We start from the raw sequence: 14,588 nt of genomic DNA on the forward strand, positions 1-14,588 counted from the left end.
TAAAGGCAGACCTGTGAGAATTACAGCTGACTTCTCAGTGGAGACAATGAAAGCCAGAAAGTCATGGTCAAGCATTATGCAGACATTAAGAGACCATGGATGTCAGCCCAGACTGCTATACCCAGCAAAACTTTCAATTACCATAGAAGGACAAAAAAAGATATTCCATGACAAGACCAGATTTAACCAATACCTAGCCGCAAACCTAGCCCTACACAAAGTACTAGAAAGAAAACTCGAATCCAAAAAAGTTGGCTACATCAACAAAAACACAGACAATTGATGATCTCACAGGAGCAAATACCAAAGAAGGGGAAAAAACACAATTTAACATCACCAACAATGAAAACTAAATTAACAGGAGATAGCAATCACTGGTCATTAATATCCCTTAATATAAGTGGACTCAACTCACCTATAAAAAGACACAGGCTAACAGATTGGATAATCCATCCTTCTGCTACATATAAGAAACACACCTCAACTTCAAAAACAGACATTGCCTCAGAGTAAAGGGTTGAGAAAAAATTTCCAATCAGGTGAACCTAAGAAACAAGCTGGTGTAGCTATCCTAATATCTCACAAAATAGACTTCAAACTAAAATCAATCCAAAGAGACAAAGAAGGACATTTCATATTAGTCACAGGAAAGATCCATTAAAGAAAATCTCAATACTGAACATCTATGCCCCAAACACAAGGGCACCCTCATCTGTAAAAGAAACACTATTAAAGCTTAAATCATATGTTAAACCCCACACACTAATAGTGGGAGACTTCAACACTCCGCTCTTACAACTGGACATGTCAGTCAGACAAAAAATTAACAGAGAAATAAGGGAACTAACAGATGTTATGACTCAAATGGACTTAACAGACATCTATAGAATATTCCATCCAAACTAAAAAGAATATACATTCTTCTCAGCACCTCATGGAACCTTCTCAAAAATTGACCACATACTCACTAACAAAACAAACCTCAACAGATTGGAATGAAAAATTGGAATAATACCAAGTAATTATCAGATCACCATGGCTTAAACCTAGAATTCAAGAGCAATACTAATTCCAGAAAGCCCACAAACACGTGGAAATTAAACAATGATCACCTGAATCATCAATGGGTCAAGGGAGAAATTAAAGACTTCTTAAAATTCAATGAAAATAACTACACAACATACCCAAATTTATGGGACACAATAAAAGCAGTGTTAAGATGAAAGTTCATAGCACTAAATACCTACATAAAGAAGCTGGAAAAATAGTGGTGCACAGCTTTAATCCCAGCACCTGGGAAGAAGGGGCAGATGGATATCTATGAGTTTGAGACCAGCGTAGTCTACATAGTGAGTTCCCAGACAGCCAAGAACTGTCTCAAAAAAAAATACTATATTCTTAATCTGTGGTTTGGTTTGTGAATTGTACAGTGAGATGATTGTAAGGATTAATGATACTGTGAAATTCTTTTTTAAAAAAATCCATTGTTAGAATTTGGAAAACAAAATGTTAAGTGGAAAAATAAAAACCCACGACTTTTTTATCCTTCCTTTCCAATACAGGTTCTAAGCAATATACTACCTAGAATGGCTCACTAACATTTTCTGTTTTATCCTAGGTGATATAAATGATTACATATTGGGAAGTAAAGAGTGTCGTAACTTCTGCATTATTGCACTTTCTATTAAGGTTGAGAAAAACAAAACAGTGCTCACTATTTTTTTTAATAATGAGGCATACCATTCATCTGCAATATCCCTGGCAGTATTAGACAACATTCTTTTTATGACCCTTTCTGGACCTAATGCTTCCATCTCTGTCTTCAATAAGCCTCAGCCTCACCCTTATAATGGTCCTAACAGAGTGTATGTATGATTTTTCTTTTCCTGAAATTGAGTCTTATCATACCTTTGCTGTTTGACCATACATATTTGAAAAACAGCTAATGCCAGTATTTCCTACCTATATCTCATAGCTTATTTCATATTTTATTTCATCTTTTGTAGGCCTGTAAGTGGATTACAAATAGTACAGTGTTTGGCTTTTGGCATTTCTGTGGTGGTGGGGACCTTTAGTCTCCAGACAGTGACTGAAAGGATCAGTCAAGCCAAGGACATCCAGTTCCTGAGTGGTGTGTGTGTGCTCACGTACTGGCTCTCTGCCTTGTTGTGTGACCTCATCTTCTTCTCCATCCCCTCCTGTGTACTACTGGTGAGTATTAGCTGCAGTTGCATCAAAAGTCTTTTTCCTTCTGTTGTCCATACTAATTTCTACTCAAATGATTGTATCCTAAAATGAAAGTAATCAAGTAATCTGAAACTACTTTGGCTTACCATGTCAGAGATTTACTATAGACCCTCATAAAAAACACACACACACACACACACAAACATACTGCCTCAGATTCTTTCACTGAGGAGAATCATTTCCTGCCATATATTTGTTTAACAATATGCCCTTGTCAAAATCTGCTCTAAAATCTGTTGCACTGATAAGTTAATTACAACTAGGCCAATGCCTGCTCAGTCCTCTCTGAACGACATAGTTTAGATTCAAGATTTAAGGCCAGCTTCTATTACTGTTCATCCTCCACACTTACAGTCCATGTTTATCAAGGATGATCACCAAAGAAGAATGCGTTTTGACTTGGCAGTCATTTTGAAACACTGAGAATGTGGTCTGGAGAGTATGTATGCAAGAATTATGCCATCTCTTAATGTAATTATTTTATTCACTAGTAAACAATAGCAACCATTATTTTCTTTACGTCTTTTGAGTAAACAGGATGCAAAGACTACATAGTTGAGAGGAATGAGATATGAATAAAAGAAGTTAATCCCTTTCTAAATAGAAGGTGTGGAAGACAAATACTGTAAATAATACATTGTCTCAACCCCCACAACATTTACTGTTTCTGTTGACACAGAACTGAAAATAGAATAGTAGAAAGAATACCAACTACCATTAGGGAAGGTGAACTATGAATTACCAACTGGAGATTATAATTTTTGAAAAAAATATCAGTTTGGTTCCCACAAGAAGATTCATATTTATTTATATCATTCATATTTATAGTCCAAGAATTGTTTCTGAAGATAACTCAGGGCCTTAACAGCTATAAGAGGCTCATGAGCACCAGGGTCCAGGAGGAGTGATTATATGAGAAGCAAATAGTGTGTGTTCTGTGTGTTACACAGAGAAGGCTCAAGGTGGAGAGAGGAGCACTTTTTTTTTCATATGCAAGGCTGGCTACTATTGCCAATGCCAGTCTCTGGTACATAGTTCATGTCCAATAGACATGGGCAAGAGAAGCTCACCATCTTGTTGAGGATCTATTTTCAAATCTTTCACTCATTCAGGTCTGCTACCTAACTTTATAATCTCTCCTCTATGCAAGATGACAGCAGAAGCTGTCAACCCTGGTGATCTTAGTTCAATCTCCAGGACCTACATAGTGGAATGAGAGAGCTGGTTCCTGCAAGTTGTCCTCTGATGTCTACATACCCACATACTATAAATTAATGGAAAAATTTAATCTAAAATCAATTGAACTTGAATCTTTTCATGTCCATGCTTAGGTATTACTTTTTTGTGGTTCTTAAAACTTGGCTGGCATACTTATATTATTTCCTGGATGGAAGATAAAAAGCAATATAAACAAAAGCATATATTTTCAACATTTATACCAATATCACTATGTATGGCTAGTGACCAATGTTATTTCTCATGTTTGTCTTTATGTAACACCACAAACATTTGACATGACTCATCATATTTATAGACAGAAAACTGAGGCTCAGAGAAGTTACTGCTCTACTTTTAACCACCTAGGACAGTCAGAACTTTAGAGTTACTCTTAAACCCATTGTCACGCTTATTCAGAGTCATCCTGAAAAATATGTTCAGTTTATTTCTGTTGCCATATTCACAATTAGTTCTTTTTTAATTTTTGAGATTATAATTAATGTCAATTCCCCCTTCTCTTTCCTCCCTTGAAACTTTCCCATATATTCCCTCTTACTGTCTTACAGATTCAATGGCTTCTTTTTTCCTTTTATTGTTGATGTATATGTGCATGTGCGTGTGTCTGCCTGTCTGTCTGTCTGTCTGTCTGTGTGTATTCCTAAATACATAAATACAAACCTCTTGGTCTGTATACTGTTACTTATGTACCTATGTCTTTAGGACTGACCATTTGGTATTGGATAACGGATTAGCATTCTCTTCCCTGGGGAAGACTATTTCTCTCACTCTTAGCATTCCTTGGTAGTCTGTAGTTCTTTGTCTAGAAATAAGGCCTCCTGAGCTTTCCCGACATCCACTCTAGGATGTCTATTAGTATTGTCCTTATTCAAGCCATGTTTAGGCATTCATGATAGTAAGAATTTGTGGGTTTATGGCTTCTGACATTAGTAGGAGACACAATCTCACAGCAAACTCCCTGTTCCTCAGTCTCTTAACAATATTTCCATTCCTTTCAAAGTGATCCCTGAGCTTTAACTGTGTGAGAAACGTTGTATCATTTGGGACTGGGCTCCACATTCTACATTTTGATTAATTGTGGTTTTCTATAATTGTCTCTATCTGTTGGAGAGTTTCCTTGGTGAAGGGTTAGGACTACGTTTACCTGTGAATTAAAAGACAAACATTTAGAATGCAGTTACTTTTATGCTGGTGGCTGTTGAAGATCCATGACTTCACTAACCTTGAGTAGTTGAGTAGGTTCCCAACATAAGGTAAGATTGCCTTCTTTTTTGTTTGTTTTGAGAAAAGGTTTCTCTGTGAAACAGCCCTAGTTATCCTTCTTGTTGAGTGGGTCTTAAATCCAATTAAAGAGCTGTTGCTTACCACCAAGGTATGCTTGCTAATCTGGTCGACGTTGCAGTTCTTAGGTGTGATAGCTGGGTAGAACTACTGCTTCCTTCCCTCCTTTGGAAGCTTACATGATACCTTATGGTAAATAAAAGCTAGTCTTCAGGGAAGAGCACTGGGTCAGATCCAGTTCAGCACCTCTGGACCTGTGTCTGAAGTGCGTGATGTCTTTGGGAATAGGGACACACCTTCCACATCTGAAGGGGGATTAGAACCAATGGCAATAGCAATAAGTTATATAATGTTTTAGGAGTCTCTTGGACAGCCCGGGCCAAGAACTCAAAAAGGGTTTTCTCATGCCTAGTGTTAGGGACTTTGATAGGTGGTCTATGGCTATAGGAGGGACTATTGTCAGCCCAGATGAGATTTTTTTTAAACTATGTATATTTTAAAAATAGTTTAAATAAAAAAGTTATATATTAACAAAATGTCCTTACTTTTATTTTACCCTCTTTCATCTGTATCTCCCTCTTGCCTAATTAGAGCCCCTATTTTCCCACTTCATCCTTTAGATAACTTGTGCCCTCCTATTCCCCTCTCTATCCTCCCACACTAAACAGTTGTCCAATTTTACAACTCTCTGGGTTTCCTCTTCACCTGATCATTTCTTTAAAAAAAATAAATAATAACTTTTTTCATTTATTTTACATACCAACCAGTTTCCCCTCCTTCTGTTCCTCCTATCCCCACTCCATTCTCATCTACCCCCTCCCCATCCACTCCTCCATCTCCATTCAGAAGGGGACAGGCCTCCCATGGGCTTGCACAAAGCATGGCACATCAAGTTGAGGCAGGACCTAGATCCTCCCCTTAGGTCAAGGTGAAACCAGCAATTTCAGTGTTTCTGGTTTCACACTTAGGTCTTGATCAATTGGAATTAGATTTTGTACAAAGTGATAGATACAGGTCATATCACTCTCCTGCACGTAGGCATTCAGTATTGCAAGCACTATTTGTTGAAGATTCTGTCTTTTCTCTGGTGGTCATCTTTTGAATCTTTTTCAGATTTATGTAACTGAAGTTATGTGTCCTCATGTTTGAATCTTAAGTTGTGTTCCATTGATATACATGTCTGGTTTTGTGCCAATATCATATTGTTTTTATTACTATAGTCCTACAATATATCTGTAATAGTAATCTCTCCAGAGTTGTTATGGGGTGTTATTTTTTTCAGGATTATTTTGGTCATTTGGGCTTTTTGTGATTCTAAATGAATTTTAGGTGTTTTTTTTTCTATTTCTGCAAAGAATGAGATGGGAGTTTTTGATTGGGGTTGCACTGAATCTGTAAATAGCTTTTGGTAAAATGGTTATTTTCACGATGTCAATTATTCCAAATTCATGAGCAAAGAATTTCTTTCCGTTTTCTAGTGTCTTTTTCTGTATCTTTTTTGTCTTTGATCATGGCTGTGGGAAGTACAGCCTATTTCAAAGAGAAGAAAAATGGAAAGAGGAGCTCAATTACTGTGCTCATTGTAATATTCTCAGTTGGGAAATAGTTCACCTAAGTTCACGCTAAAGCTTAAACATGACCCAAATTGGTAGCTAATCATTCTGGCCTAGTTGAAACAGTGTCTATGCACAGTATCCTTCACCTTGCTTTTACCCCTCTATTCTCTGTCCCAGGGTGTATTCAGAGTCTGCCAAGTGGATGCATTTGTTGTGAGTTACAACTTTGTGGACACAATGCTGATTTTTATGCTGTATGGCTGGTGTGTGGTTCCTCTCACGTATCTTGGAAGCTTCCTGTTCCAGAGCAGCACCACTTCCTACATCAAGCTCACACTGTTTAACTACTTCTCAACTATTTTCAGTATCGTCATTTCTACCCTACTGAAATTTTATGGTAAGAACACCATATAATTTTCCCCTTTTCCAGAAAATACATTGAATAAATGGGGATAAAATGACATAGGAATTAAAAAAATAACTGATAAACACTTTTCAGTTATCTGAAAACCTATGATTTTGGAAACATCAAATATTTGTTGAGTAGGTATATGAGAGATGGAGGAAAGGGAGGAGGAAGAAAAAGAGAAAGTGACAGGCGTGGTCGACCGGTAGTTAGAATTAACCAGACCAGCTCAAAAACAAGGAATATAATTTGAAGGCGAAGGCGTAAGTCAAAAACAATTCCACATCAGTTTATCTGTTTAGACCACTTTTGGTATATCAACTATATAAACAACTATATACAATAGGAATCGATACCAAATATAAAATTACAAGCAACAAACAATATTAAGCAAGAAACATATAACAAAAGTTTTACTAAGCATTCTATTTCAAGGAGTTTAAATAATATATTGAAATTAAGTTTAGCTAAATCATGAGGAAGGTAACTACAATTATCTAATCTTCAACTCCATCAAAGATCTGAGAAGGAAAGTAATATTACTTGATCAACCAGGAAGTACAAACGAGAAACTTTTAAAATGTGCAACAGATGACAGGGACAACTGACTACCTGGGCAATCACCCAAAGTCTCATTTGCAATGTTGAAGCAACCAACTTTGGCTAAGGTCTAACGTAACTGACATACCATTTTCAAAGGCAAAAAACTTTTTAGAACTATCTTAAACCGCCTTGGCAGGATAAGACAATCCTGTTTGTATCCACTTATGGATACTCTGTATCTCTGTCAGTGGTTGAGATATGGGCTTTTCTTTGCCCAAAGGCCAGTTCTGCCAAGAAGAAGACAAGCTCCCAGTGGAGTGTCTTTGGTGCTCAACATTCTCTCGGGAGTAGAGCGGTGTTGCCAGGAGTGATTATGTCTCACTACCACGGAACTCTAGGTTAGATTAAAGGCCATTTTCTACAGCTCTTCATAAAGGTTGAAGAGTATACTATCTATACTAAATATAATCTCTATGTATCTAAAGAACCTGATTAGCCTAAATATAAATATGACAAATATATATGACTATTCATTTATAAGTCTCGATACCTATCTAACTTGAAGACTAAGAAATAAATAACTGTGCAATAAATGAGGACAATGACCTCCAAATGTAAACAATGTATATCATTACATAAACAATATATAAGTATCTTAATCAGAGGTAGAAATGTACACTGCAATATGGTAAATATATATATCAATACAATATATATATACATAAGAAATGTTTTAAACAGAGGTAGAGAGGCATACTCACATACAATATTCAATATAATTTAACTTTGTATTAATATACAAGAAACGATACCAATATAATTTTCTAAAAACAATAACTCACAAATACCAATCTATTATCCCATCACCAATTATCCCTCTTTTTTTTTCAAAAACATTCCTGAGCCTATAAAATACCTCCCCCATCCCTCAACCATATACCGATTATAACCAACCTTTAAATGATATCCATCTCTGCTGGGAGAGGGGACGTTGTCCTCTAAAATTGCTTCCAGTTGTCATGGGGGTGACGTTCTTCTTAGGGGGTCCTGTAAAAGTATATGATGGTAAAATTCCAAGATTAATATTTGGTCTGAGAAAATTTCAAATAGTCTCTGAGTGTTTTGAGGAGATTCAACCAGAGTGTTGTCAAAGATGTGCACCATTTGGAACTGTCTTGTGCAGCTGGTACCAAAAAACAGGTCTATCAACATAATGACGTCATATTAACCAGGTGGAGTCGATGTTGTGAGGCCCCATCTTCATCCTGGAAACTTCAAAGTTTACTGCAGGAAAATTTATTGTTTCTTATGGGAAACTTAAGCATTGTCTATAAAGACATATACAGACATATATATTCAATGAAAGGTATAATAAAGACAGAAACAGATATGAGGAAAGGCAAAGAAAGTTTATCAATTATTATTATCATTATTATGTCCCATATCATGGCTCTTGACATGAGACAGAAACTCTGGGATATCTCTTACCAACAGACTTAGAATTGGAGAGGGACTGAGCCAGAGTCCAACTTCCAAAACCAGCTCTATATATTTATAAATAAATGCACATTAATACATATTTTAAAATATGTTTATAATACTTTCACTCACTGAACCTATTCAATTTTATTGCTGATCCTTGTGTTGTATATAGTTTCCATCTGTCAGTGTTGAAACATCCAGGGTCCCTTGAATCCTTTGAAGATGAGTGTTTACCTGCGGAGATAAGAAGAGAACCCTGCCCCCATCCTATATGTTTTTCTTAACATCAGTATGATTGTCATCATTGTGGATGAATTGTCATTTTTCCTTTCTAAGAGGTTCCTCCTCTTCAAACTGAACCTTTATTAATTTTGATGGTATCCACAATTTTTCTTCTCCTGTGGAAACAAGAGCAAAACCCCTTACCCAATGCAGCACATTTCCTGACTTCCATTGTGAGGTCAGCACATCCTTGAAATAAACCGGTTGATTTAATTCAGCAGACTTTTCCATTATCAAATGTCTTTCTGTGGTCATTGTCCCCTTCTCATTAGCACTGAGAAAATTCAAGGTTAATAAAGCATTATGTAACCTATTTCTGGGGGTATTTTCCACCCCTTTCTGTTTGTTTAATATATCCTTTATAGTGCGATTTGATCTTTCTATGACTGCTTGACCTATAGGATTGTATGGTATACCTGTAACATGCTTAATATTATAATAAGCAAAAAACCGTTTCATTTTCCTAGAGACATAAGCAGGACCGTTATCCGTCTTTATTTGTGCAGGTATACCCATGATGGCCATGACTTGTAATAAATGAGTGATTACTGAATCAGCTTTTTCTGAGCTTAAAGCGGTTGCCCATTGAAAACCTGAATAAATGTCAATGGTGTTGTGTACATATTTTAATTTGCCAAATCCCGTGAAGTGGAACACATCCACCTGCCAGATTTCATTCCTTTTAGTACCCTTTGGATTAGTCCCTGCAGGCAGTGGTGTTTGGTTATAGAAAGAGCAAGTAGGGCATTTCTTTACAATCTCCTTAGCTTGTTGCTATGTAATAGAAAACTCTTTCTTCAAGCCTTTGCTATTGACAAGATGTTTTTTTATGAATTTCAGAGGCCTGCAGCACACTTCCAATCAACAATTGATCAATGTCTGCATTACCTTGTGCTAGAGGACCTGGCAGACCCGTATGGGATCGGATGTGTGTTATGTACATAGGGCAAAGCCTATTCCTGATCATGTCTTGTACCTGGATAAACAATGAAGTCAACTCTGTGTCATCTGGTATAAATTCAGCAGTTTCAATATGCAAGATAACTCTTTCTGCATATTGCGAGTCAGTAACTACATTAAGAGGTTCTTTAAAATCCCTTAGCACCATAAGAATGGCATATAATTATGCCTTCTGGACAGAATCATAAGGGCTTTGTTCCACCTTACTCAATGCTTCTGATTTGTAACCTGCCTTCCCTGATTTATTAGCATCAGTATAAAATGTACAGGCTCTATTTATTGCAGCATCACAGACAATTAGAGAAAGAATCCAAGAATTTCTCTTTATAAAATTAAGCCTATTGCTTTTGGGATACTTGCTATTAATTTCTCCCAAAAAATTAGCACAAGCTCTTTGCCATAGTTCATTGTCTTCCCATATCCTTTTCATCTCATCAGTAGTGAACGGCACTATAATTTCTGCTGGGTCTATGCCTGCTAGTTGACGAAGCCTCAATTTACCTTTTATAATTAATTCAGAGACCTTTTCCACATAATTTTTTAATTTTTTACTTGGTTTATGTGGTAAAAAGATCCATTCTAAGATAATATCATCTCTCTGCATTAAGATTCCTGTAGGAGAAATTCTGGAAGGCAATATGATGAGAATACAACTAAGCTTTGGATTCACCCTATCCACATGTGACTCCTGTAATTTTTCTTCAACCATTGTCAGTTCCTTTTCTGCTTCAGCTGTTAATTCTCTGGGACTGTTCAAGTCTTTATCACCATCCAGGGTTTTGTTTAAATGAATTGTCACGTATTATCCCAACAGCCGGTCATAGGCTGCAAATGTCTCCTGACAATCTTTGAAACTCATTAAGAATAAAACCGGACTCACTGAACATAGTGGACAATGAGGACTACTGAGAACTCAAGATCAATGGCAGTGGGTTTTTGATCCTACAGCATGTACTGGCTTTGTGGGAGCCTAGGCAGTTTAGATGCTCATCTTACTAGACCTGGATGGAGGTGGGTGGTCCTTGGACTTCCCACAGGGCGGGGAACCCTGATCGCTCTTTGGGCTGATGAGGGAGGGGTACTTGTTGGGGAAGGGGGAGGGAAATGGCAGGTGGTGGCGGGGAAGAGACAGAAATCTTTAATAAATAAATAAAGTTAAAAAAAAAGAGTCCGTAACCGATCTCTCTTAATTTGTACCTTTTGTGCCTTAATTTTTTGTAAACCTATTTTATAACCTAGATAATTGGCAGAATCTCCTCTCTGTATTTTTTCAGGAGCAATCTGCAATCCCCATTTAGGTAAAACTATCTTTACTTCTTCGAACAGTCTTTCTAAGGTATCTATGTTTGAATCAGATAGCAAAATATCATCCATGTAATGGTAAATTATAGACTTAGGAAATCGCTTGTGTATTATTTCCAATGATTGACTTACAAAATATTGACACACAAAAATAATATTGACACAAGTTGGAGCTATTTAACATGCCCTGTGGGAGGACACTCCAGTGGTACCTCCCCTAGTAGGCTGAGAGTTATTATAAGTAGGCACTGTGCAAAACCACAGAGAAACCCTGTCTCAAAAAAAAAAGTGGGCACTGTGAAGGCAAACTTTTCTCTATTCTTTTCTTGTAAAGGTATAGTAAAGAAACAATCCTTTAAATCAATAACTATGAGAGGCCATCTCTTTGGTAACAGAGAGGACAGAGGAATTCCAGATTGCAGAGGGCCCATAGGTTGAATAACCTTGTTGATAGGCCTAAGATCTGTCACCATTCTCCATTTACAGATTTTTTCTTAACAACAAATACAGGAGAATTCCAAAGGCTGGTAGATTCTTCTATATGTCGAGCATCTAATTGCTCTTGTACCAGCTGTTCTAAAGCCTGCAACTTTTCCTCAGCTAAAGGCCATTGCTTGATCCATATTGGTTTCTCAGTCAACCATTTTAGAGGCAGGGCTCTTGGTACCTCTGAAGGGTCATCAATTGCTTTGTGTTTTTGTACAGCCCAAATGGCCAGTTTCTGCCATCTATAATATCTTTTAATATTTTCCTCAGAAATATAGGCTTTAGAAGCAGCAGGAATGTTAATCTGAGTATTCCATTGCTGCAATAGGTCACGACCCCATAAATTCACTGCAATATTGGCTACATATGGCCTTAGTTTTCCTATTTGCTCTTCTGGCTCTATGCATTCAACCCATCTCATGCTTTGTCTTACCCAAGATAGGGTTCCAATTCCCACGAACTGAACATTTACCTCCTGAAGAGGCCAATTTGGACGCCAAGATTCTGGAGTAATGATACTTACATCCACACCTGTGTCCAGTAAGCCTTCAATAAAAATGCCATTTATACACACTCTTAGCTTTGGTCTTTGTTCATTTATAGAAGTCTGCCAGAATATATGTCTCCTCTGTCCTATCATATTCCTTGACTCATTCTCCACATTTATCTCATCCTTCAGACCATTGTTGCTTTTGACAGCAGGCATGGAGCCTTCTAATTTTCCTAACAAGACATGTTCTACACAGTAACCAGAAATGACTGGACCACATTCGCCATGGGGGCCTGCAAGAGGTCCCCCATTGCATTTCCTGATGGTAACAGGTTGCCCTGTCTATCTCTTGTTGATCTACATTCATTTTCCAATGTCTGCCTTTTCCATATCTCCTCCATAAACGTGAAGGCTGAGTCCTCCTGTTACTGTTATTCCTAGAAGAGGCATTATTCCTGGAAATCCGTTGTCTGCAATCCCTTTTCATATGTCCCATTTTACCACAATTAAAAGCATTTGGTATCTTGATGCCTTCTCTTACCACTGGAAATTGCTTCTCCTACCCACACTTCAGTGCCATAGTCAAATATATCGACATTCATTGTATGCAAGACCCATTCCTCCAAGGGTACTGATCTGATCTTTAAAGGCCCCAGGATCCCTTTGCACTCTATGTTGGCATTCTCATAAGCCAAAGATTCAATTATTATACGTCTGGCTTCTGGATCAGTTATCCCTATTTGTACGGCCTTAGTTAGTCTTTGTAAAAAGTCACTAAAGGGTTCTCTCTGGCCCTGTTTAACCCTGAGATATGATTCCACTCTCTGTCCTGGGTCCTGAGCCCTGTCCCAAGCCAGGCAGGGCAAGAACAAACAAGGGAGCACAGCACAGAAGACCAGCAGGGGAAGAGGAGGGACGGTCTGTGCTGAGGAGAGGCCTTCCACCTTGGGCGGCAAAGCAGACCCCCTCCCCACGGCCACAGGAGAAAGTTGTATGGCAGGGGCGCAAGATTTGGTGCGGGTGTCTAGAGCCTTAAAGGGTTCCAAAAAGCCCCAAGGTCAGGTGCCAAATGACAGGCGTGGTCGACCGGTAGTTAGAATTAACCAGACCAACTCAAAAACAAGGAATATAATTGGGTAAATGAGAAACTCACACAACCGGGGGAGGGGTCCAGCCAGCACCACATGCAGCCAAGAGAGGCAAAACAAGGGGCGGGCACCTGGATTTCCAGGTCCTTCTTCCTTGGCCCCAGGCGGCCACACTCTAGCTAAATGTGATTGGCTGAGCTTCCCCATCAAGAAAGGAAAAGGAAAACAAAGAATAAAAAGGAAGGAAAGCAGATGCTAGGAAGTCGCCTTTATCAGAATCTACTTATTTGTGTTATTAATTCTGTTATTTTTCCACAAGTTATCTAGGTGGGTGCATTTAGCAACAAAAGCTGTGGTCTTAAGGATTGTCTAATAGTTTGTCTAAGAATGGCTTAATTATTTCAGGGGAAATTGGTTTTTATGAGGAGGTTCACTACTTTTCTAATAACTGAAACTAATATATTATTTTTTAATTACAGATAATGATGTTCCTGACTTCATCAGCAACCTCATAAATACAGCTTTAATGATACTGCCCGGTTACAACTTTGCAATGAGTATCAGCAGGTATTTTGATGACTATGAGGTGAAAACACTGTGTGCTAAGAAATTCAGAAGGACTTACATGGACTGTAGTGATCTGTGTGAGTATTGGGAACTCTTCAGGCCCATAAACACACTATATTCCGTTTTACTTTCTACACTTCTACTAAGGTTATGTAAAGTAAGAAAAACCTGGTTTTTTTTCCAGTTGAGTAGAATGAACTGAGTAGCAAATTGGAAACATACTAAACCTGTTCAATAAAATGTATGCAGAAAGTTTCTCAAATTTTGGGAAACCTATGGACAGAAGAGGGATTTACAAACCTCAAGTAGGCATGACCAGAGAGCACCTGGTGACATCACATTGTAGTTAAACTGTTAAGACTACAGGATAAAGAATATTGAAAACTGTAAGAGAGGATTTCCAAATTACTTACAATGACTAATCCATCAGAATTATATCATACATCTCAGTAGAAACCCTGGAAGCCATAAACACACATGGTGTAATAAATGTGTTTGAAGCACTGGGAGTAAATTAACTGATAACAAAATTTACTGTATTTTTCCAAATTAACTTCTACAATCAATAGACATTGAAGACCTTCTAAGACAAAGCAACGCATGACCCCATAAAAGAGCACTGTAGAAAATACTTCAATAATCCTTATATATGGGTAAATAAG

At 37.7% G+C, this 14,588-nt stretch overlaps 1 protein-coding gene across 1 annotated transcript in view; it reads left to right on the forward strand.

Moving 5' to 3' along the window:
- The window catches only part of LOC142851324 (phospholipid-transporting ATPase ABCA3-like), a 123,914-nt gene that overhangs the window by 77,295 nt on the left and 32,031 nt on the right, over positions 1-14,588 (forward strand). The window contains exons 19-22 of the mRNA XM_075975192.1: positions 1,619-1,865; positions 2,007-2,211; positions 6,498-6,717; positions 13,839-14,003. Coding sequence (XP_075831307.1) covers positions 1,619-1,865; positions 2,007-2,211; positions 6,498-6,717; positions 13,839-14,003 — 837 coding nt within the window. The remainder of the gene's footprint in view (positions 1-1,618; positions 1,866-2,006; positions 2,212-6,497; positions 6,718-13,838; positions 14,004-14,588) is intronic.

This window comes from Microtus pennsylvanicus, chromosome 5, assembly GCF_037038515.1.
Source record: "Microtus pennsylvanicus isolate mMicPen1 chromosome 5, mMicPen1.hap1, whole genome shotgun sequence".
Lineage (NCBI taxonomy): Eukaryota > Metazoa > Chordata > Mammalia > Rodentia > Cricetidae > Microtus > Microtus pennsylvanicus.